Here is a 23,088-nt window from a genome sequence, read left to right on the forward strand (position 1 = left end):
AACAAGCCTAGGATCCAGCCTATTTCCCTTCCCCTTGCGCCCGCCATGTTCCTTTTTCAGGAACACTGGCTAAATTACACTGGAGGGAAATGTTGAAAAATCAGTTTGTGGCACTACTTTGCTCCCGCCTATCCCCCCCCCCCCTTGCAGGGCTTTGCACATCAACTTACAACTCTGATCAGTGCTATTTTTCTTGGAGGGAAGGGTGCCGAACTCACCATGAACGCCTCCCTTGTTCTCTTTTAATGGCAATGGCGCCCACCTGAGAGGTGCTAAAGCTCTAGTTCAGATTTTCATCTTTAGGAATGGGAGGGGAAAAACTTGATTTGCAATTAATTGTTCAGAAATTGTCTCTGAAAATGGATGGCCCCTAGTTAATCAGCTGTGAGCATACTGCTTTTCTAAGTGTGTGCTCCCACTTCTTCACTTTCTCCAAAACTGCCCCAAAGTGTTTTCTTGGCTTTCCCCTGCTTCTGGCAATCCTGCACAGTGTTTTTAGGCTCAATCTAGCACATTGTTATGTGGACTCAAGCTCCATGGGTTTCAGTGAGATTTGAGTGCTCATAATTGTGCAATGGATTGCGGTGCTCATGTGCAGAAAGGAAAACAACAAGAGAAGTAGCCTGGACAGAAATTACCGATCAACCCTAGAGAGGAAGAGGGGGCCCATTAATGTGTTGTGTTAATAGGCACTTATTATAATCACAAGTCCCTATAGATGAACAAGCACAAGTCCCTCTGCTTTAGAAAAACATGTAAGGTGTAGGCAATCAGCCTAAAGATAGTTCATGTGCATCAGTACAGTCCGAAAGGTGGAGATGTTTTTACAGGCCTAGTAAACAAAATATTGGGCTTCAGGTAAGCACTTTCAAAAAGAAGATGGAAGATTTTGAAGTCTTCACACAGACAAGTTCTGTATTAGAAAACCAGATGGATATATAGATCTCCACCTTATGAAATAGGATGCTATTATTTAAATGTTGAGAGAAGTCAGGGCTAAGAGTGGCTCGACCAAGTCTAGGTCAAGTGCCCCCCCCCCTTTGGAATGCCCTCCCATCAGATGTCAAGGAAATAAACAACTTTCTGACTTTTATAAGACGTCTGAAGGCAGCCCTGTTTAGGGAAGTTTTTAATGTTTGATGTTTTATTGTATTTCTAATATTTTGTTGGAAGCCGCCCAGAGTGGTTGGGGAAACCCAGCCAGATGGGCGGGGTATAAATTTATTATTATTATTATTATTATTATTATTATTAGTCATGGGTAGGTCCAAATCTACACCTGTATTGACTTTGTGCTATTGCACAAAGTTTCGATGATGCTGGAACTAAATGCACTTAAGATAGGAAGTACATTTCTGAGGCTTTTACCCACAGCGCCACCCGCGTCCCCCAGACAACATTATTGGCAGCCAAAATACAGTTCACAGGCTTTGTTTCCAACAGGGGCTTTCAAGTGTCTTTATTTGTTTGGGATGCATTGTCCCTGCGGAAACAGCTTTAAGAATTTGATTTTCCCTAAACTGGTTTGTGCCACCGTACTCATCTGTTAAATGCATTGTAGCAGTTTGACTCAGTAGGAGCGAAGCTGAGTATGGCTTAAAAGTCTAAATTCAATTTTTGGAAACTGCAGAAATGAAGTGAGATAATAGCATGGCTGTAAAGGAAAGCCTTTGGTTTTGGTGGTCTTTATAGCAGGCTTGATACCGGCCTCAGCCGTGCAACTAAAAGGTTGGGGGAGATTGAAGTTACATATAGGGAGCAGTTAGCTCGAAGCTCCTGTTGTTGGAATATGAGTTATAGGAAATGAAAATCACTGCTGTTTTTATTTTCTATTCCTTTCAGGCAGTACGATGAAAATAATGTTGTATCACTTCTGTGTTTCATTCTCACAATTATGTAGAACAAAAAACAGCGTTTGTATAGTGGTCATCACAATCTCCGGTCCATTTGGACCATCAGAAATGCTCATGGGCGAATTCTGATGATGCAGTACTAATTTCTAATGTTTCATGTGGCTTTAATGTGTTTGCCTGCCATCATGCAGCGTATCTGACAGGCCCCTTTATTTTTGTTGCAGTCAAAGCTGGTGGAATGAGAATCGTGCAGAAACATCCACATGTCGTAGAAACCAAAGAGGAGAAAGAGAAGGAGCAAGAGGACTGGGAAACTCCTGGCACCAGGTGAAGGCCTTTCCATCATGTGTATTATTATAAATGAGCAAGGCGATTACTCTTTTCCCAGCAAAGCACAGTTGTGGGGAATTGGACAGCTTGGGTGAACACGGAGGCAGTCCTATGGCAAGATCTGCCAAAATGCAACAGATCTCCGTCTCAGCCAAAGATGCAGCCGTGGAACTTGCTCAGCTGGGACTCAGCTAGCTGAGCTGAGGCTGGTGTGAGCCCCCCAAAAGGGGTGATCTGGGAGCAGGACCAGAGAGGGGGTAGGGCTGGGGACTTAGACTGGCTCTGGTGTAACTTTACGCTAGCTGAACTTACTCCGCCTCCCTTTCCGCAAGGTTCTTGTTCATAGCATGGCTCCCTAAATATAATAACACACACACAACAGTCCACATTTATTTGTGCTAATCCTAGTGATTGCTTGACAGTTTTCAATGGCATCTAAAGTGGATGCAAGGTAGAGAATTCAGTAAGAACTGAAAAGTGTTGGAAAAATAGAATTCCTGCTTTGGTGGGGGCGGGTGTGTGGGTTTGCCTGTTTCTTTTTAAAATCTGTTTTGGCAGCCACCTCTTTTTACCTTTGGGCCAGCCAAGCCAGGTGGTCTATTGAAGATTGAGGTGGGGTTGCAGATATGTAGGGAAAGGCTTGTGGGTAGTCTAAACATTTCTTGTATGAGCACAGAGCTATTCAGGGGCTTCTTGAAATAGGCTTTAGTGGAAAATGTTCAGGAAGGGAATGAATGGGACCAGTAGCAGCTTATAAACCTCTGGTGATTTCCTCCAGATTCTGAGCATGCAAAAACTGCACAAACAGAGAGTCTCACTTCTCACACGCATCTGCTTGGCCACAGGTCTTTTCCTGCGTTCCGCTGCTACTTACTCTGTAGAAATTAAAATGGACTTTATTTACTTGTTTTTTTTCATGTTTTGCTACATAGAACCATATTGCTGATGGTCAGATGGTCATGGGGGTGGGAATATGATTTATAAAACGAAACGTCTGATTTCAAAAACGTGCCAATAATGTGTGTGCTATATCCTAAGATTTTTAATGGTTATAATCTAAAGTTTTACAATTAAACGATTATTTGATGGTTGACTTTTTAAAAAGACACCACACCCCATGTTAACTGCCTTCTGTTTTTCAACTGTCCTCATAATCCAGCGCTCCTAGCAAAAACTGCAAAAAATTTAGAAGGGGCAATTAGAATAAGATCTATTATTTGATTATCGATGTAAACATCCAAAATGTATTTTGTATAGTTAAGATTTTACCTCTTATCTTCAGTACATTTCATTTTATTTTATTCTATTCTATTGGCACGGCTAGTGGCTGATGCAAATAAAGGTTCTTCTGATCTGATCTGATCCAGTACTCTCTTACAGTGGGCTTCCAGATGCCTGCATGAAAAATTCAGGTGGGGCATGAAAACTACACTCCCCCACTGCCGTTTGTCCCTAGCATAATGGTATTCAGAGGTACCACAGAGGCATGTGGTGTTCATAATATGATGCAATGTTTATATTGCTTGCATTTAGTAAGCTTGGCCAAGAGGCTGACCTTTTTTATCAACTGACATTTGCCCAGTGGATAACAGAGGGGGGAAATCAATACAGAAAGTGCACATTTAAATGCATATAAAATAAGTACTCAAGGTCCATGAATATCATTTTACCCGAATACTTAAAGAGAACATAACACTGCTGTGCTAGGTTAAATCAAAGATCCATTTAGCGCAGCGCCAACCAGATGCCTTTGTGAACCCCAGGAGCAGATCATGGCTACTTCGGCAATAGCTCAGTTGGTTAGAGCAGGCATAGGCAAACTCCAGCCCTCCAGATGTTTGGGACTACAATTCCCATCATCCCTAGCTAACAGGACCAGTGGTCAGGGATGATGGGAATTGTAGTCCCAAACACCTGGAGGGCCAGAGTTTGCCTATGCCTGGATTAGAGCGTAGTGCTGGTAACGCCAAAGTGACAGGTTTGATCCCCGTATGGGTGCATTGCAGGGGGGTTGGACTAGATGACCCATGGGGTACCTCCCAACTTTATGAGCACAGCAGCCTTTACTGCTGTTAATCGCCAGTGTCTGGTGTTCAGAGGCTAGGTGCCTCTGATCTTTGAGGTAATATATAGCCATCATGACTAGTAGCCATTTGTAGACTTATTGGCCACGCATTGTCTTATCCCCCGTTAAAGCCAACTTTAAATTGGTGGTTCTCACCACTTACTGTGGTAACAAATCCCATATTCTAACTATACGCTTAACTGTGTGTTGAGAAGCATTTCCTTTTGCCTGTCTTGAATCTCCCACTGTTCACAATGCGAAACCCTTGGAGCGCTTTGGAGGAAAATTGTATAGGTACAATTATTTAGGACTATGCGCCGGTCGTCCGTTTACTGGTCAGGCTGTTCCAGGTAGGTTTGTGCTCCCACGAGCTGTGTTCTGCCCTTGAATCAACAGCGCCTCATGGATAACAGCATCAAGCAAAGAATGGAGATGTAATAAGCCACTAGGGTACAATTTCTCACATCGACCTCTAGGCAAAGATCATTAAACAAAGCCAAAAGCACAGTCCATATCCAAGTGGAAAGCCAGACTGGCAGGAAGCCAGGAAGCCAATAATGTCCAGGTGTGCCTGAAATTGCAGAGCAACCCCCTACTTTGCAGTTAAAAGGGAATGGTATCGTTTTCTCTTCATTTCAGGTCCTTCGAAATACAGAAACTCAATCAGGAGCAAGGGATACAAGCTAGTAATAAATTTTCAACAAAGATTGATGGTTCTTTCCCCCCAACATCAAGCCAAGGAGAGGGGTGCAAGCGAAATGTCTATACTGTATGTTTCTAATAGTTGAAAGTCCAACAATCTACGGAGAACCATATGTTCCCCATTCCTGATCTGCACTTACTGGCAGAAGCTTGGGATTAATCCTGGAATCTTTTGCCTGCAATGCGAAGGCACAAGTGTTGTATATTTCTTGAAATCTTCTTATGGCTGCAGCCAGAGACTGGGGTGGCTATTGCACAAAGGGTTGGATCCAGAGCAAGTTAGCTGCCGTTAAGTTCTATTGCACTCGGTGGGACTTTGCATGCAGTGCAATACTGCGAATGGCTACTCAGAAGTAAGTCCCATTGTATTTGTTGGGACAGTTAAAGGTAAAGGGACCCCTGACCATTAGGTCCAGTCGTGGCCGACTCTGGGGTTGCGGCGCTCATCTCGCTTTATTGGCCGAGGGAGCTGGCGTACAACTTCGGGTCATGTGGCCAGCATGACTAAGCCATTTCTGGCGAACCAGAGCAGCGCACAGAAACGCCGTTTACCTTCCTGCCAGAGCAGTACCTATTTATCTACTTGCACTTTGACGTGCTTTCAAGCTGCTAGGTTGGCAGAAACAGGGACCGAGCAACAGGAGCTCACCCCGTCGCGGGAATTCGAACAGCCGACCTTCTGATTGGCAAGTCCTAGGCTCTGTGGTTTAACCCATAGAGCCACCCACGTGCCTGCTGGGACAGTAGACCCTAGTGAATACATTTGGGATTGCAACCTTAGTCATGACTAACATTTCAAACGGATTCTTTTTTTCCGTTTGCCAAAAAACAAATAAATCACACAACAAGGATCATTTCTCCTCTCTCTGAACATTGTACACACCCACCGTTTACTTCGGGGGAAACCATGATGTTTTAAGGAATTGTAAGTGTTTGCAAAAAGGAATCTTACCGGGGTAGTCTTGTGGGAATAACCTTTAGAGAATTATTTGTATTAGGTTCTTAGCCAATAGGTAAGTTCCCAACTAATTAAGGTGGGGAGCCAGAAGATAACCAACCAAAGATAACAACTGAATTGTTGGCAGAGCAACAAAGGTTAGTATATTGGCTTCAAAATGATTCATGGAGAGTGTTGAATCAAGACGTGGTCTAGCCCTGTTCTCTCACTTCTTAGCTGGAACTGAGTTGTAGTCCAAAACATCTGGAAGGCACCAGGTTAGGGTATATATACTTAGTGGAAGTATCTCCCCACAAGGGCACCTAACCTTCCCCTTTTGGCCCAGTTTGTGTCTTATTTGCGGGACTCAAGATTTGAATGGGGTTGTACATTTAGGCTTGATTCATAGGAGCTTTCACCCTTGACGTTGAGCAGTAGGCTTCTCGTGGCTTGGGCCTATGCGTTCTGTACAGTCATACCTCGGAAGTTGGACAGAATTCATTCCGGAAGTCCGTTTGACTTCCCAAACGTTTGGAAACCAAAGAGTGGCTCCCGATTGGCTGCAGGAAGCTCCTGCAGCCAATCGGAATCCTCGTCGGACATTCGGGTTCCAAAGAACGTTCGCAAACCGGAACGCTCACTTCCAGGTTTGCGGCGTTCGGGAGACAAAACGTTCGACTTGCAAGGTGTTCGGGATTCAAGGTACAACTGTACTCAGTTATTATTAGTAGTATATTTATTTATACCAAGCCATTTCCCCTGACAGGGATTCAACACATAAATGGACTGACGTAGACGTTCTAACCTACCCTTCTCCACTATCTATGTGCAGGATCCTTTTTTAATATGAACTCATGTTCTTTTATATGAGCCCCAACTTATAGTCTGAAGTGCTACACCCCAGACAGACGCATAGTTACCACTGTGGTGAACATTTGATCGTAGGGACAAGGCAGACTGAAGACAGTGTTAATCACACTCCTCTGCTGCATTCGCACTCTGCACTGTGGATGGCAGAAGAATTGTGTTGAACTTAACAAATGGTGAGCGAATAAATCCTGAATGTAAGTTAGCGTGATTGAGAAACTCATAATGGAGTCCCATCTTAGTTTGTTTATTGACTTTGAACTTGGCCCAGTATATAAAATCCCTAAATAAATATTACAGCTTTTCAGCCTCTGTGTTTCTGATAAAAAATGAAACATTTATGCTATTATTTTAAGAGCTGGTTTTGTGCATTTGCCTTGCTTCTTCTCGCTTCGTTTATTCATTCAGCGCCAGATCCTGGTTTTGATTGGCAGTCGTATGTACGCTGGCTGTTGCTTGGCCGTGTCATATTTATTAAGATGAAGAACTTTAATTAAAACCTTAGATTAGGAATTCCTGAGAGGACAATAGATCATTTTGCAAGATCATTTGTTGTCACAAGTGGTGACATGGGGGGGTGGAATATTCTGAGCTATTTAGACTGAAATCATCATAACTGTTGGATTGGGCCTCTGGAGTTGCTTGTGTGAGGCAGGCGTAGAATTACATGCCGACTTGTCTGTCAAAATCTAGAAAGTTAATGCAACAGATACACTTGAAGGACAAAAAGGGAGCATTTCTGTTGAATTATTAAAGCCTTTATTAGCCTCTGCTTGTGCGCCCCAAGAAATATAGGCAGCAATTAGTTTAGCAAAGAAATATGGGTGGCCTCAAAAGGCATTTTCTTTCTTTCTTTCTTTCTTTCTTTCTTTCTTTCTTTCTTTCTTTTTCTTTCTTTCTTCTTTCACAAACAAGATTGTTTGCATTTATTTGATCTGAGCAAGAAAGGGAGCTTCCTCAGTGGTGCTATTACCCAAAACTGTGGTTCTTGCTTGTGCATTTATTGCTGCTATAATTTATCTTCTATATTTCAAAGTCAAAACCGGCTTTAGATAATTGGCTAGGATAAGGACTATGATCGTTTTGAGGCAAATGAGGTATAAAATGAAAGCACGGAACCAGTAGGCTTGCTAGTTTGCACAAACAAAAAGATAAACATGACAAAAGATTGGCGGAGGGGGAGCGCTCGACTCTGAGATCAATTCAGGCTGCGGTGTTTGAAAATCCCATAGTTTATTTGACTGTGAAAAACCCTGCTTCAGTTGATTGAAATGAGTCTTCCATAACCATTGGCTCAGCTACCGTTTTGGAACTGAGAAAGTGGACTCTGATCCATGAAAGCTTATTCAGGAATAAATTTGTTAGTGTTTACGACGGTGCAAAGCTCCTTGGCTCTGTTCAAGTGTTTGCCCAGACACGTGACATTGTAAACGAGGACAGGACAGGAGCTGGCATGGAAGCGCCACCCACAGTGGGCATGCCAGTTGTCCTTTAGACCTCCGTGAGATTAGTACACAGGTCTTTAGAGAGTTCCTAACCATGTTCACTCCAGTGCACATAGAAAACACTTTGAATGCACCTAGAAAACTCGCTGCAGTTGGCAGCCCTTTCTAATCAGGGTTCCGATCACGGGGAGAGTTTCTAGGCATGTTCTACTGTACATGCTTGGAACCCTTTACGGACCTGTGTGCTGATCACATGATCCTCTGAAGGGCAGCCTATGTGCTGGGGGACATTGGAAGCATTGCGGGTACTGGCGAATTCCTGAACACAACACTCGTTGCTGGTGCAATCTAATACGGCCATTCCTCTGGGTTGAATGTTTTCTATGAACTTCCCAACTGCACAGACTTTTCTTTTACGTTCTCCATCATGCAAGGGCTAGGGTTGGGCAAGAATGTTGGTAAAAAGGAGAGCAGAGGAGGAAGCAAGGAACCCTATTGCTACCATAAAGGTAAAGGTACGCCTGAGCATTAGGTCTAGTCATGGACGACTCTGGGGTTGCGCTCTCATCTTGCTCTTGTAGGCCGAGGGAGCCAGCATTTGTCTGCAGACAGCTGTGGCCAGCATGAATAAGCCGCTTCTGGCGAGCCAGAGCAGTTCACTGAAACGCCATTTACCTTCCCGCCAGAGCGGTACCTATTCATCTACTTGCACTTTTGACGTGCTTTTGAACTGCTAGGTAGGCAGGAGCTGGGACCGAGCAACGGGAGCTCACCCCGTCGCGGAGATTCAAACCGCTGACCTTCTGATCGGCAAGTCCTAGGCTCTGTGGTTTAGACCACAGCACCACCCGCGTCCCACTACCATAGTCAGCTGTTAAGCTGCAGAGTACAAATAAATTATTATCAGTGATATTAATACTTGAATGGGGTGTGTATTTGTGTGTCTGTCTGTGTGTGTGTTTGCCTTTTCCACAGAGCTCAGGACTGTATATGTTTGCTAACCTACTTTCCATTCACAATAACGTTATGAAGTAGGTTAGGCTGAGAGAGAAAAACCATCTAAAAATGAACAAGTGAGCTTCATAGCTGAGCAGGAATTTGTATCCCAGTCTGCTGAACCTGAGTCTAGCACTATACCACACTGGGTCTCTGAGGAACATGAACTGTGTGTGTGAGAGAGAGGGGGGGGGAGAGAGAGATGTCATGAGTGCTATTAGTGAAAGTGGTTTTAATAGTCCAGAGACCTTCAAGTTCTAGAGTTAAATATTTGATTTTGTACGGAAAGAGGGTAAGAGAATTTTTTTTAAAAAAAAAATGCAATCAACCTCCCTAGCATTTTTCATTGTTCCAGTCTGTTTTTTTATTTTTTAAATAACAAAATTTAAGCTAGTAACCATTGTAAAAGTTGGTTATGAATCTCTATATCTTGGAATACAAGCTGCCCAGCTTTCTCCCTATGTCTTTTAGAAAAGGTCCTCCATCTCTTGCTTTACAGTAGATCCAAGTTTAAAGGCATCATCTGCTGCTATCCCATCTAGTTCTCTTTCAGTATTTCTTTCTTTTGTCCGTATTTTTACTCTAGATAGTCCGGTATCAAGGCCTTTGACCTCATGTACCACAGTGTGACTTAGGTTTGTACAGTGGTACCTCGGGTTAAGAACTTAATTCGTTCTGGACGTCTGTTCTTAACCTGAAACTGTTCTTAACCTGAAGCACCACTTTAGCTAATGGGGCCTCCTGCTGCCACTGCGCCGCTGGAGCACGATTTCTGTTCTCATCCTGAAGCAAAGTTCTTAACCCGAGGTAATATTTCTGGGTTAGCGGAGTCTGTAACCTGAAGCGTCTGTAACCTGAAGTGTATGTAACCCGAGGTACCATGGTATTAAAAACACACACAAAAGCATGGTCTGAATCTGGCATGCCTTTACTCCAGCAGTTTACACCATTGGATCTTCAGCGTGGTTGGGTCATGACCCACAAGTCGACTGCTCTCGCTAGTGGCATTGTTTTGTTTTTAATTTGGTTTGAAAAGAAGAGGGGAAAGTGAGGGGTACAAAAACAGAGGTGTTTAAAAAATAAAAAGTGGCGTACATCTTGGAGCTTGACATTCAAGGCAAGGTCTAGATCTGAAAAGGTTACTGTTGTGTGGCAGAAATTAAATTCTAACTATTGCAAACACACCTGTTCTCTCTCTCTGTCCTTCTGCCCCAAGGCAGGTTGATAAGTAGTACAAATATTCAAGGTGGACAGAATGCTCCCAGCAACTAAAGGGGATGTAGAACAAGTTGTTCCAGTTGTTCTCTTGATCTGTTTGTTGGTAGCTTTCAAAATGACCTCTCTGCAGTTACCTTGCTTAACCACCCCAATAGTGACACAGAGCTTTGAAGGTCAGTGCATTTTTCAGATTTGTCACCCAGTCCATATTCCTTGTGAGTGCTACTGTATTTAAGGAAGGACACCATTGTGCCATGCTTCTGCCCATAGCTCCTAAATTACAGGCTTCCACCACCATATTGGATATGCAGATGTTTACAAAGGGAGATATTTGCCCCTGATTTTTGATCTTGCTTCCAGTGGATGGGGCAAAAAAGAGTTTTTAGCCAGGCAAAAATGTTCCTCTTTAACCATTCCTTTGGCTGATTGGGGACGCGGGTGGCACTGTGGGTTAAACCACAGAGCCTAGGACTTGCCGATCAGAAGGTCGGCGGTTCGAATCCCCATGACGGGGTGAGCTCCCGTTGCTCGGTCCCTGCTCCTGCCAACCTAGGAGTTCGAAAACACATCAAAGTGCAATTAGATATATAGGTACCACTCTGGCGGGAAGGTAAACGGCGTTTCTGTGCACTGCTCTGGTTCGCCAGAAGCGGCTTAGTCATGCTGGCCACATGACCTGGAAGCTGTACGCCGGCTCCCTCGCCCATAAAGCGAGATGAGCACGGCAACCCCAGAGTCGGCCACGATTGGACCTAATGGTCAGGGGTCCCTTTACCTTTACCTAAATATTTCTTCTGGGTCAAATTCAAGTCCTTTTACCTCTTGAATAGTTTAAACTGATACTGAAATGAGCCAGGATACTCCTCTTTTTCTTGTTCTAAATGCCACCTTGAGCAAAGAACAGGTTTCCCCCTCAAAGCTTCATAATTTGATGTCCTGCACTTCAACAGGTTTTTAAGGCATTCTTGATTAAAAGTAGGCCCTGATACCCTAATCTTACACTGTTGAAGCTTGACAATAAGGTATGTAGGCTGTGCTTTGAAAACCTGATATGAAATCGTATCTGTACTCAATCATACATTTAAAAGCACTCATTTTTGCTGTTGCTAAAGCAAGCTTGTCTGTTCTGCTTCACTGTAATAGCACGGCGTCTTTACCACATTGTGCTCAGTCAACATGATTATGTTTTATACAAATGCCTAGTTCTCACAAATAACAGATGCATTGATAAACCTGTTACTTGATTGTGTATCACTTCAGAATGCCAGTGGGGAGTCGCATGGTTGAACGAGCCCCCATACAAAATAAAATAAAAATTAAAATCCCCTCTTTTGCATATTGAGGAGGAGGCCCTGACATCCATTTTTCTGCACGGAGAGAATTTTTTCTGTGAATGAGCATTTATTTATGGCATTCCCCAGCTGCAGTCTGAAGTGGCATAGTCGAAAAAGGTTTACCATTTCATTTGCTTTTTTTCTGAAAACCGGGCCGAAGTGACATTTAATTGGTGAACTTGTCAATGTAACAGTTCCATGTAGAATCTGAATTCTGGGAACTGCTTGGTTCAAGCGCTGACTTCTCAAGAAGGCATGATCAGCAGTCACGGTTTTATCCTGGCTTGTGTACTTCCAGGGCCCCATGCCATCTGAAATAAGGCAGGTGGTTGCACACATTTTCACACGATTGGCTTAGTTAAAATTATACAACGGCACAATAGCACATGTGCAGATTCCATTTGCGTTCAGAGGTGCTTATCCAGTTTCCATCTGATTATGCCCAGTTTACTCAACGGTGTACAACTGGGCATAAAGACTGCATCCTAATTTATAGCAGCTTAATAAATGAAAAGGGTGGACATGTTTCTGCCCTTAATATTTGCCTTATTTATTTTATTTTATTTTATTTAGATTTGTATACAGTGGTACCTCGGGTTACATACGCTTCAGGTTACAGACTCCGCTAACCCAGAAATAGTGCTTCAGGTTAAGAACTTTGCTTCAGGATGAGAACAGAAATCGTGCTCCAGTGGTGCGGCGGCAGCAGGAGGCCCCATTAGCTAAAGTGGTGCTTCAGGTTAAGAACAGTTTCAGGTTAAGAACAGACCTCCAGAACGAATTAAGTACTTAACCCGAGGTACCACTGTACCGCCCTTCATCAGGGCGAGTCGCAGGATAAAATACAAGGTAAAAACACAAGTAAATAGTTAAAACAATACCCCCCAATCTTGACATATTTAGTCCTTCAAGTCACAGTTCAGCGAATGTTTGTTTAGAAGCACATTTCTGTAAGAAGACAGATCTCTCACAAATTTACTGCAAGCTTTTCAGCTACCCAGTGTATGTTTTATACCCAGGGTAGTATCTTTTTCTTATCTTTCTTGCACAGTGAGAAAAAACAGACTGTGCTGCCTGAGCAGCTTCTTTTAATGAGACAGATCCCTTAAATGTGTGATCTCATGCCCTCTTTACTCATGCTCCTTTTAAAACACACACATACACAAAACATCACTCACTTTTGGTATGCTCTTGGGTCAGTAAAATTGCTCTGCTGCTTGGGATACCAGGGGCCATTCAATTAAAGAAGCAAGTTCAGAACTTCACAGTCTTGTTAGAACACTGTTCTGGTTTGCATGCTCTTTCTTACATCTACCATATCGCCAGCTGTCTGAAAGGCTCCAAAATTAAAACTCTTCTGGTCTCCACTGCAGCTTTACTTGACCACACAAGGTGGGGGGGGTGTTAGGGTTTATCAATGCATCGAACTGGATTCGAACCGCCAACCTTCTGATCAGCAAGTCCTAGGCTCTGTGGGTTAACCCACAGTGCCACCCGTGTCCCTATTACTTTTGTATAATCCTTTTAAAAGGGTAGGACGGGGAGGTACTGGGGGAAGAAGCTTTAATTGCTGATGTAAATGAAACACTGGTGATTGCTTACCTGCAAAATTGTGCGCCTCTGTCCTCTCTGTTTTGGAATGTGAATTTCTGCTATCGCACCCATGCGGTTCAGATAGCATCAATGCCCACTTTAATGGTAACTGTGATTAGGCTCTTCAGAATGCAAATGGGTCTCACAAGTTTAAATGACCCTTACATGTAAGAATTAAAATGTTGTCCTTGTGAGTAGCATACCAGCACATCAAAGTGCAGCGGTTCATGGGACAAAGGTTTTGCCAGATAACCCGAGAAGCGGATTTTCCCTTCAGACTGCAAACCAGAGGCTTGATAATATTGAAGACTGAAAGCAGGCACTTCCTTAAAATGGTTTGCCAGGGCACCCTGCAAAAGTCGGTAAGACTTGCACTGCTAGATTAAAAAAAATATTATAGCACTGTTAGAATTTCATCTAAAGTTCTGGTCATATGAGACTTCCATCAATGAACCTTAAAAGGGCAGTGAGGTTTCTTCCTTTGATCAAAGCAGAAGTTCAAAAGAATTGGTTCAAGCCCAGATAAGTAGGGGTCAGCTCTGTAAGGTATTGTTATCTTCCAAACCAACATAATTAAAATTGCCTCTTTCACAGTCATGGAATGCTCTGAGGCTCTGCCCAGGATAAGATGAAAACTGACAGGGTAGCACAGTGATATTGGCTTTGAAATGAAAAAATATAATTGCTGCTAATAAGAATAGGATTTCAGGCATCAACCTGGATTAAGTCCTGGCTAGGTAGACAATTGCCTGGCTGCCACTGCCAATTTGCAGTCGGTCGTCTTCCTGGGCTTTCTCTTGCATGTTGTTGGGGTGACGGCGGTGGCGGATATTGGCACATAAATGAAAAATCTGCCTCCTACAAGGCAAGTGAGTCGACTTAAACCAAGTCAGTCCATTGCCTCATCATTTGCACCTGTTGGCAGTGCTTCTCCTCTCCAAGGTTTTAGGCAGTAGTCTTCTCCCCCCCCCCTCCAGTCCTGCTTGGACATGTCAGGAATTGAACCAGGCAAAGTACGTGTTCTGCACACCCTGTACCTGAGTCAGTGGACCTAGATGTGGAAAAATTCAGTTACCAAGTTCTGGCTGGTCTTGGCTGCAACCTTTTATTTGCAGGTGTCCCTGGCAACTCCCGCCCCTGAATTTTATGAGGTAGTGTGGCGTTCGTTTCCTCTCCATGAGGAGTCAGAAGGAGGGCGGGAACCTGACTGGGACTCACCCAAGCTTATTTTCCCCAATCCAAATCACAAGGTGTAGCCTTGAGTAGAGCTTTCCTACAGCACCTCTAAAACGGGGTGGGTTGGGGAGAATAACAGGTTGTGTCGCTTGCATTGCACCAGATTATGGAGGCAGTCTGAAGCAGTAAGAGAGATTCTTGCCAATGCTGAAAGTGTCAAGATGGGGAGCTTCCTCCTTTTTGAGTGGATGGGGCAGGCAGGTGTGGAGGACTGCCTGGTCCTGAATGGGGTAACCCCTGAAGGACCAGGTGCGCAGCCCGGAAGTCATTTTGGACTCAAACTGTCCATGGAGGCACAGGTCAATTCTGTGTCCAGGGCAGCTGTTTACCAGCTCCATCTGGTATACTGGCTGAGACTCTACCTACCCACAGACCACCTCGCCAGAGTGGTGCATTCTCTAGTTATCTCCCGCTTGGACTACTGCAATGCGCTCTATGTGGGGCTACCTTTGAAGATGACCCGGAAACTACGACTAATCCAGAATGCGGTAGCTAGACTTGTGACTGGGAGTGGCCGCCGAGACCATATAACACTGGTCCTGAAAGACCTACATTGGCTCCCGGTACATTTCCGAGCACAATTGAAAGTGTGGGTGCTGACCTTTAAAGCCCTAAACGGCCTCGGCCAAGTACAGTGGTACCTCGGGTTACAGACGCTTCAGGTTACAGACTCCACTAGCCCAGAAATAGTACCTCGGGTTAAGAACTTTGCTTCAGGATGAGAACAGAAATTGCGCGCCGGCGGCAGCAGGAGGCCCCATTAGCTAAAGTAGTGCCTCAGGTTAAGAACAGTTTCAGGTTAAGAATGGACCTCCAGAACGAATTAAGTTCTTAACCCGAGGTACCACTGTATAACTGAAGGAGCATCTCCACCCCCATCGTTCAACCTGGAAAATGAGGTCCAGCTCCAAGGGCCTTCTGGCGGTTCCCTCACTGCGAGTAGTGAGGTTACAGAGAACCAGACAGAAGGCCTTCTCAGTAGTGGCACCTGCCCTGTGGAACACCCTCTCTTCAGGTGCCAAGGAAATAAATCTGACTTTTAGAAGTCATCTGAAGGCAACCCTGTTTGGGAAGTTTTTAATGTTTGATGTTTTGTCGTGTTGGGCGAGGTATAAATATGTTGTTGTTGTTGAGCATTTCCCTGGTTGGGTTGGAAGTGAACCCTGTCTGAAATCCTAGAAAGCTACTGCTAAGTCAATGTAGATGATACTGAGCTAGTAGACCCAATGGTAGCTTCCGATGATGAGGGTTTTCTGAGTTGGAACCTAGCAACTCCAATGTAACATGAGAAGCAGCTTCTATAAATAGTGGGAGAATTAGGCACCATAGTACAGTCATACCTTGGTTCGTGAACGCCTTGCGAGTCAAACGTTTTGGCTCCCGGACACCGCAAACCCGGAAGTGAGTGTTCCAGTTTGCGAACGTTCTTTGGAACCCGAATGTCCAATGCAGCTTGGTTTCTGAATGTTTTGGAAGTTGAACAGACCTCTGGAAGGGATTCCGTTCGACTTCCGAGGTACCACTGTATACTTGTTCACTCTTCACAGAAATGCCTATTAAGCCGAAATCATACTGATAAAATAGTGTATTTTGGGCACACAATATACAAGCAAGCGAAGGTTGTTTTTGACAAGATTCCTTTGAGGCTAAAAAGCTTAGCAGAGTTCAACATAAGGTTAGACATTATGATGGATTATGAGAAAATCCACAATTGTTAGGATAATGTTTCAGTTAGAGAGAGGGTAGATTCCCTTTCAAAACCAGACATGGGAGAAATAGTATTTTGACCCTCTAAGTCCACTCTAAAGAAGTTAGAGCCCAGCCTACAACCTGAACAAAAAACTTCAACAATGTGTTAATAGACTATATATAAGTTCACACTGCTTTTCTCATGCTCTCTGGGAGAATTATTTAGGCTTTCCCTGTTATCAACCAGCCTCAGAACTCTTCTTAGCTTAACCTAGGTTTTTGGTCACTTAACAATCCTTTTATACCAACAGTTGAGATTTACTGATGGGTTCCCTCCACTCTTTCACTGCACACAATTGAAGTGATGTTTGATTATAAGAGGACTCCACAATAGTTAGTACGTAACCAGAAGGGATCAGTATTTTATTTTATTTATATTACTGTATTAAATTTGTATACCACCCTTCATATGAAAATCTCAGGGTGGCAGGTTGATTGCCGTATTTTTTGCTCTATAAGACTCACGTTTTCCCTCCTAAAAAGTAAGGGGAAGTGTGTGTGCGTCTTATGGAGCGAATGCAGGCTGCGCAGCTATCCCAGAAGCCAGAACAGCAAGAGGGATCGCTGCTTTCACTGCGCAGCGATCCCTCTCTGGCTTCTGAGATTCAGAATATTTTTTTTCTTGTTTTCCTCCTCCAAAAACTAGGTGCGTCTTGTGGTCTGGTGCGTCTTATAGAGTGAAAAATACTGTAATTCCATGAAACAGGTGTTTACTGGACGTGGATGGCGCTGTGGTCTAAACCGCTGGGCCTCTTGGGCTTGCCGATCAGAAGGTCAGCTGTTTGAATCCCCACGACAGGGTGAGCTCCCGTTGCTCTGTCCCAGCTCCTGCCAATCTAGCAGTTTGAAAGCATGCCGGTGCAAGTAGATAAATAGGTACCGCTCCGGTGGGAAGGTAAACGGCATTTCCGTGAGCTCTGGTTTCCGTCACGGTGTTCCGTTGCACCAGAAGCGTTTAAGTCATGCTGGCCACATACCCAGAAAGCTGTCTGTGGACCAACGGTGGCTCCCTCGGCCTGAAAGCGAGATGAGCGCCGCAACCTCAGTCGCCTTTGACTGGGTTTAACCGTCCAGGGGTCCTTTACTTTTTACTGGTGTGCCCTTAAAAATTGTTCCAAAGCATGGAGGCAAGGTATTAACAATCATTCTCTTTCTTCCCACCCCCATATTCCATTCATGCTAACAGAGCCCACTGGAGTGCATTGAGAAAGTAGGAGCACTGCATGCTTCCTTTGCTCAGACACATTCTAGAATTAAAATAATGGACACATTTACATAACTTGGTGGCAGTAGGACGTTAAGCTAAGATGCCACTCAGCTGGTTGGATGGCTCTCTGCAGATTATTGCTGTTGTCAGCCATTTATGTAATGCCAAGCGGCATGCTGCTTTGGAAACAGGAGCTGAAAGTGTGTGTTTTTGAGCAACACTAATCTTCATGTAATCTGCGTAATGTGGCAGATGGCGTGTCTGATTTTCCCCCACCCCCACCCTGTGAATGAAATTAAGACCAACGTACTCTTTCCCCCCGCCCCAGAGACTAAAAACTGAAATCCTTTTTCCGCGCTTCGTTATTTTAACTAGGTAATTCTGTAATGTTTTGGATGTAATCCAGTGGTGGCCGAACTCGGCCCTCCACCTGTTTTGGGACTACAAGTCCCATCACCCCTAGCTAACAGGACCAGTGGTTAGGGATGATGGGAATTGTAGTCCCAGAACAGCTGGAGGGCCAGGTTTGGCCACCGCTGATATAATCTCACCGGTGTGCTTCTAAATGATACCAGGTGCCTTGCTTGTGGCCTTCCTGGAGCCACCCATAGTCTAGCCCTGACAGTGCTCTTGATTTGCAGGTAATGCCTCATTTGAAAATTAAAGCAGTACGCCTTATATCCCTGCCTCCCCATTAAATGATTGTACCTGCTTAGGTACATCCTCAGGGTTAGTATTGCCCTTATGCCTTCTGTAAGTTCTGGAGCAAATGAAAAACTTACATCCTGATACAGAAGTCCTGTCTTCTTCACAGAGGAAAATGACATGCATGTGAAAAGCCGTTGTTGTAAATAATCATTGATAGGGGGAAGTTGTACACTGGCAAAAGAACTGTGCGTGGAAGAAAAAATTCAATACCTACAAAGCACACACATAGCTAGCGTAATATTAATAGGGGGCATTACCAGTAGGTATATAGTTGCGATCAAGAAACTTAACATGCCTCATAAATAAACCCTCTTGCAAAGGAGAGATAGCCTATAGCTTTAGATAGTGCCTCACAAATGCCTTGTAAACACAAATCTTTTGATCTGGCAGAAATGAATTACTGTTTTTAAGAGCTAGTGCCTGAGCCTGTCTGCTTAGAAGCACTGTCCCAGCGATGGATTGCGGTCTGGTAGTTAACGTGACTTAAAGCAAACAAAAAACAGTGGCCCTTTGGGACATGGAATTGTAAACATTTTTCTCACTCCTCCTGTTTTCTTTCAGCCGTTGCCCACAGAACAGCTCAATTCTTAGGAGGGCATTTGCTTCCGTCTGCTTGTGCAGATAAAATCATGAATGAGAGAGAGCTGGAACAGAGGAAGAACTTCTTGGAGGCTTCAGCAAGATTTGGGCGTTTGTGTAGTCTGTATCACTTAAAGCCAGAAGCAAGTGGAATCAATCCACAGTTATTAGAAGCTCAGGGACCTTGCCTCCAAAATATTTTGCTTCTCCTGAACATTGAAAAATTATCTTATTATTTTTTTTAAGCGTAGGAGTATACTCACTAGTTTCTCACATACATAGCTAAAAACAGTTTAAAACATGGTCCTCAGAACCAGTTTCTCAGAGGTAGTTCAGCCATGCATATTTGTTCTTACTGAGTCTCAAACGCCGTGGAAATAAGAGACCAAATAAACGAAAGTAGCAGCACCTTAAATTAGGCTTGGAAGCAAATGGGAAGTCTGTGTAGTTCTTTCAAAATTGGGCCCCACTTTGTAGAACCAGCTGGTATTCTGAAAGACAGGTTCTACACTAATTGAAGCTTTTGAGCGGTCTTCAAGGGCAGCCCCATGTATAATGCATTACAGTAATCTTTCTGGGAAAGTCAGTAAAGGACAGAATTAGTGTCATTTCCATCCTTCACCACTCACACTCCCTTTTGCCCTCCACTGGCCCAGGACAAGGATCAGTGATTGGAGAGATTGTAGTATGTTGTCTCTGTGTGCTACCTTCCATCAAACTGTAGTGATGGGAGTACGTTGTTGTTGTTTAGTCGTTTAGTCGTGTCCGACTCTTCGTGACCCCATGGACCAGAGCACGCCAGGCACTCCTGTCTTCCACTGCCTCCTGCAGTTTGGTCAAACTCATGCTGGTAGCTTCGAGAACACTGTCCAACCATCTCGTCCTCTGTCGTCCCCTTCTCCTTGTGCACTCCATCTTTCCCAACATCAGGGTCTTTTCCAGAGAGTCTTCTCTTCTCATGAGGTGGCCAAAGTATTGGAGTCTCAGCTTCAGGATCTGTCCTTCCAGTGAGCACTCAGGGCTGATTTCCTTAAGAATGGATAGGTTAGATCTTCTTGCAGTCCATGGGACTCTCAAGAGTCTCCTCCAGCACCATAATTCAAAAGCATCAATTCTTCGGCGATCAGCCTTCTTTATGGTCCAGCTCTCACTTCCACACATCACTACTGGGAAAACCATAGCTTTAACTATACGGACGTTTGTTGGCAAGGTGATGTCTCTGCTTTTTAAGATGCTGTCTAGGTTTGTCATTGCTTTTCTCCCAAGAAGCAGGTGTCTTATAATTTCGTGGCTGCTGTCACCATCTGCAGTGACAGCAGTCAGATGGGAGTACAGAAGGGACTAAAGTAGAGATTTCCAACATGGCACCCATGGCTGCCAGTTTACCACTATCTTTTCCATCATGCAGGAAATCTACAATTCATCAGAGGCTGCTAGGTTTTCCTGCTCAGATCCTGTGTGCTCAGTTTATCCTATGTTGAACCCCCATCCCAAAGCCACACCCACAATTCATTTGATGCCAGGATTCGGCATTCATCCATTCTGAACAAAGGAGACGTAGAAAGAGTTTCCCTTTGTGAGTGGTTGCGGTTGATATTGGTGCTTTCCCCGCCATTGCTGGGGCAGTTGATGCGCAGAGCATTTTTTGGTCCTATTATTCTTCTCATTTAAGTGAGACAGCCATTTTGTGTTATGCCACACATCTCACTATAGCCATTTTGTGACTGGCACCAGTAGCACTTTTGCAGGATTCGAGACGTGTGCCCAAAATAGTTGGTGGCCCCTGGACAAAAGGAAAATTAATCGCTACTTGACACCTGGAAATTCCTTCTGGTTATTGTCCTCGCAGGATCCGAATTGTGGGCTTGATAAAAATGGATCAATGACTCATTTCCATATGGCTGTTGTGTGTTTTTTTAAAGTTAGAGCAAAGCACATAAAGACTTAACTCTTTATGCGCTCTAAGAAGTTTTATTAAATCAGTTTGTAAATAGTTATTGTTGAGAGACTGCTTCTGTATAGCTACGTCTTTATTTGTGTGAATATAAAAGCTTGTGCAAAATAATGCACGGAGTGCTGGACTTGTACTAGAAGAAGAAAAAAGAATTACAGTGGACCCTCCAGATACGAACTTAATTCGTTCCAGGGCTCCTTACGTACCCCAGTAAGTCCGCAATGTGAGGCGCCACTTCTGCACACATGCACGGCAAAACCCGGAAGTATACACTTCCGGTTTGCCGCGTTCGCAACCCGAAAGTTACCCAACCCAAAGGTAACATGACCCATGGGTCCACTGTATTCCAATGCCCACTTCACCCAGTCTCAGAAGCTCTGTTCCTTCATTCAAAGACCATGTGTGACCATGAAATGCAGAAGGGGTATTGGGCTGCAACTGGCAGCCCTGTCCCATCATCCCTGCCCTTAACCACCTACCCCAGCATTTCCACATTGAGCTGGAAATACTGATGGGAATTTTGGGGACAACGACGTTGTGGCAAACCCACATAGACTTCTCCCTGCAGTCAGGAACCTTGCGTGAAAAATCCTTTCATAACTTTCTGCTCGGTGGCATTGGTAGTTTTCTGCTGTCCTTTTATGCTTTATGTCCATAACTGTGCTTTGAACCTATAAATGGGACTTCGGTCCAGCCTACTTCTCAGGGCTGTTGTGGATTTAAGATGAGAAATCTTATCACCAGGAGCTCCTTGGAGGAGATTCATTGAACTCTCCAAATTGACATCTTTATGAATTAAACGTATGTACGAGTGTGTGTTGTCCTCCCCCCCATCGCAAAGAATTCCATTATTTGCAACTCCGTGTTCTGAAATTACGAGGAAGAAAGGATCAGCTTGTCTTTTTAAGTTTGCTTGTTTGCCTCTCTGCGAAGTTCGGAGGATCAGCAGTGCCATCTTGTGGAAATCCTTGCACATTTTCAGCCTTGCCAGGCAAAAAAACCCTCCCTCTTGCAAAGTGTTTTGGAATGCTTTGATTCTGTGCCGATCTGCTAGCGAAGAATTTGATATGTGAGAAGCAAATTATCAGCACGTGGCAGCAAAGCATTTCAAACCTGTTTTACCTTCAGGAACACTCCTTAGAAAAGTCACGTCGAGCAGGTGAAATATTGAAAACAATAGAATGAAGGTTGAGCTGAAGAAACCCCCTGCTAGAGTCACCCTTTGGACCCTATAGGATTGGTGCCTGCTTACAGATTTATCAAAGCAACTAGATGGTTTTTATTACATTCCCTCAGGTTTGGGAAATCCATTTAAAAAAAAAAAAATAGTTGACAGTTCCCCTGTGCTTTTTGAACTCTCTCTTTTTAAAAGTATTTTTACACTTAAAATTTCATCTGAGCCACTATCCGTTTTCCACAAAGGTATGAGCAATGAGTTATTTCCCTAAGTAATTTGCACATACTATTTTTTAAAAAATAATAATTAACTATTTTGTCCTTCTTCCCTGAATTCCATGGAGATCTGTGAAGCCACACTCTTGCTTATTTTGGGACATAGCATTTCCAGACACCCCATTTCATATCCAAATAACAATGCCACATATAGAGAGAATATATAAGCACATAATACTGGCCTACCATATAGCTGGGGACGCGGGTGGCGCTGTGGGTTAAACCACTGTGCCGCTTGGGCTTGCCGATCAAAAGGTCGGCGCTTCGAATCCCCGCGACGGGGTCAGCTCCCGTTGTTCGGTCCCAGATCCTGCCAACCTAGCAGTTTGAAAGCACACCAGTACAAGTAGATAAATAGGTACCGCTCCAGCGGGAAGGTAAACTGTGTTTCTGTGCGCTGCTCTGGTTTCGCCACATGACCCGGAAAAACTGTCTGCGGAAGCGGACAAACGCCAGCTCCCTTGGCCTTTAAAGTGAGATGAGCGCTGCAACCCCAGAGCCAGTCGCGACTGGACATAATTGTCAGGGGTACCTTTACCGTATAGTTGCTGTAAAGATTACTGCAATGGTGTATGTGAATTACTTTGAACAGACTTCAGAGTGGTGTGTGAGTACTTTATAAAGTGAGATGGAAGCGCTGTAACAATAATAATGAATAATAATGAAACTAAAGACCTCAAATCTTATACGATGAAGTCAAAAACACTTTTTAGTATTCCTCATCTCTCATTTCACTGGTTTAGTGGCCTTTTCAACTAATCAGTCTTCTGTGTGAGTTCTCCGCAATGTCAATACCTGCCTTGTTTAAGCTTTAGTATTATGAAATATTAGAATTCCATATTATAGGATTAAGAATAAATGAA

At 44.0% G+C, this 23,088-nt stretch overlaps 1 protein-coding gene across 1 annotated transcript in view; it reads left to right on the top strand.

Annotated features, from left to right (window-relative positions):
* Positions 1 to 23,088, top strand: part of DAP (death associated protein) — a 31,905-nt gene that overhangs the window by 2,885 nt on the left and 5,932 nt on the right. The window contains exon 2 of the mRNA XM_028737965.2: positions 2,078 to 2,180. Coding sequence (XP_028593798.1) covers positions 2,078 to 2,180 — 103 coding nt within the window. The remainder of the gene's footprint in view (positions 1 to 2,077; positions 2,181 to 23,088) is intronic.

The sequence above is a fragment of the Podarcis muralis genome, chromosome 8 (assembly GCF_964188315.1).
Source record: "Podarcis muralis chromosome 8, rPodMur119.hap1.1, whole genome shotgun sequence".
Classification (NCBI taxonomy): Eukaryota; Metazoa; Chordata; class Lepidosauria; order Squamata; family Lacertidae; genus Podarcis; species Podarcis muralis.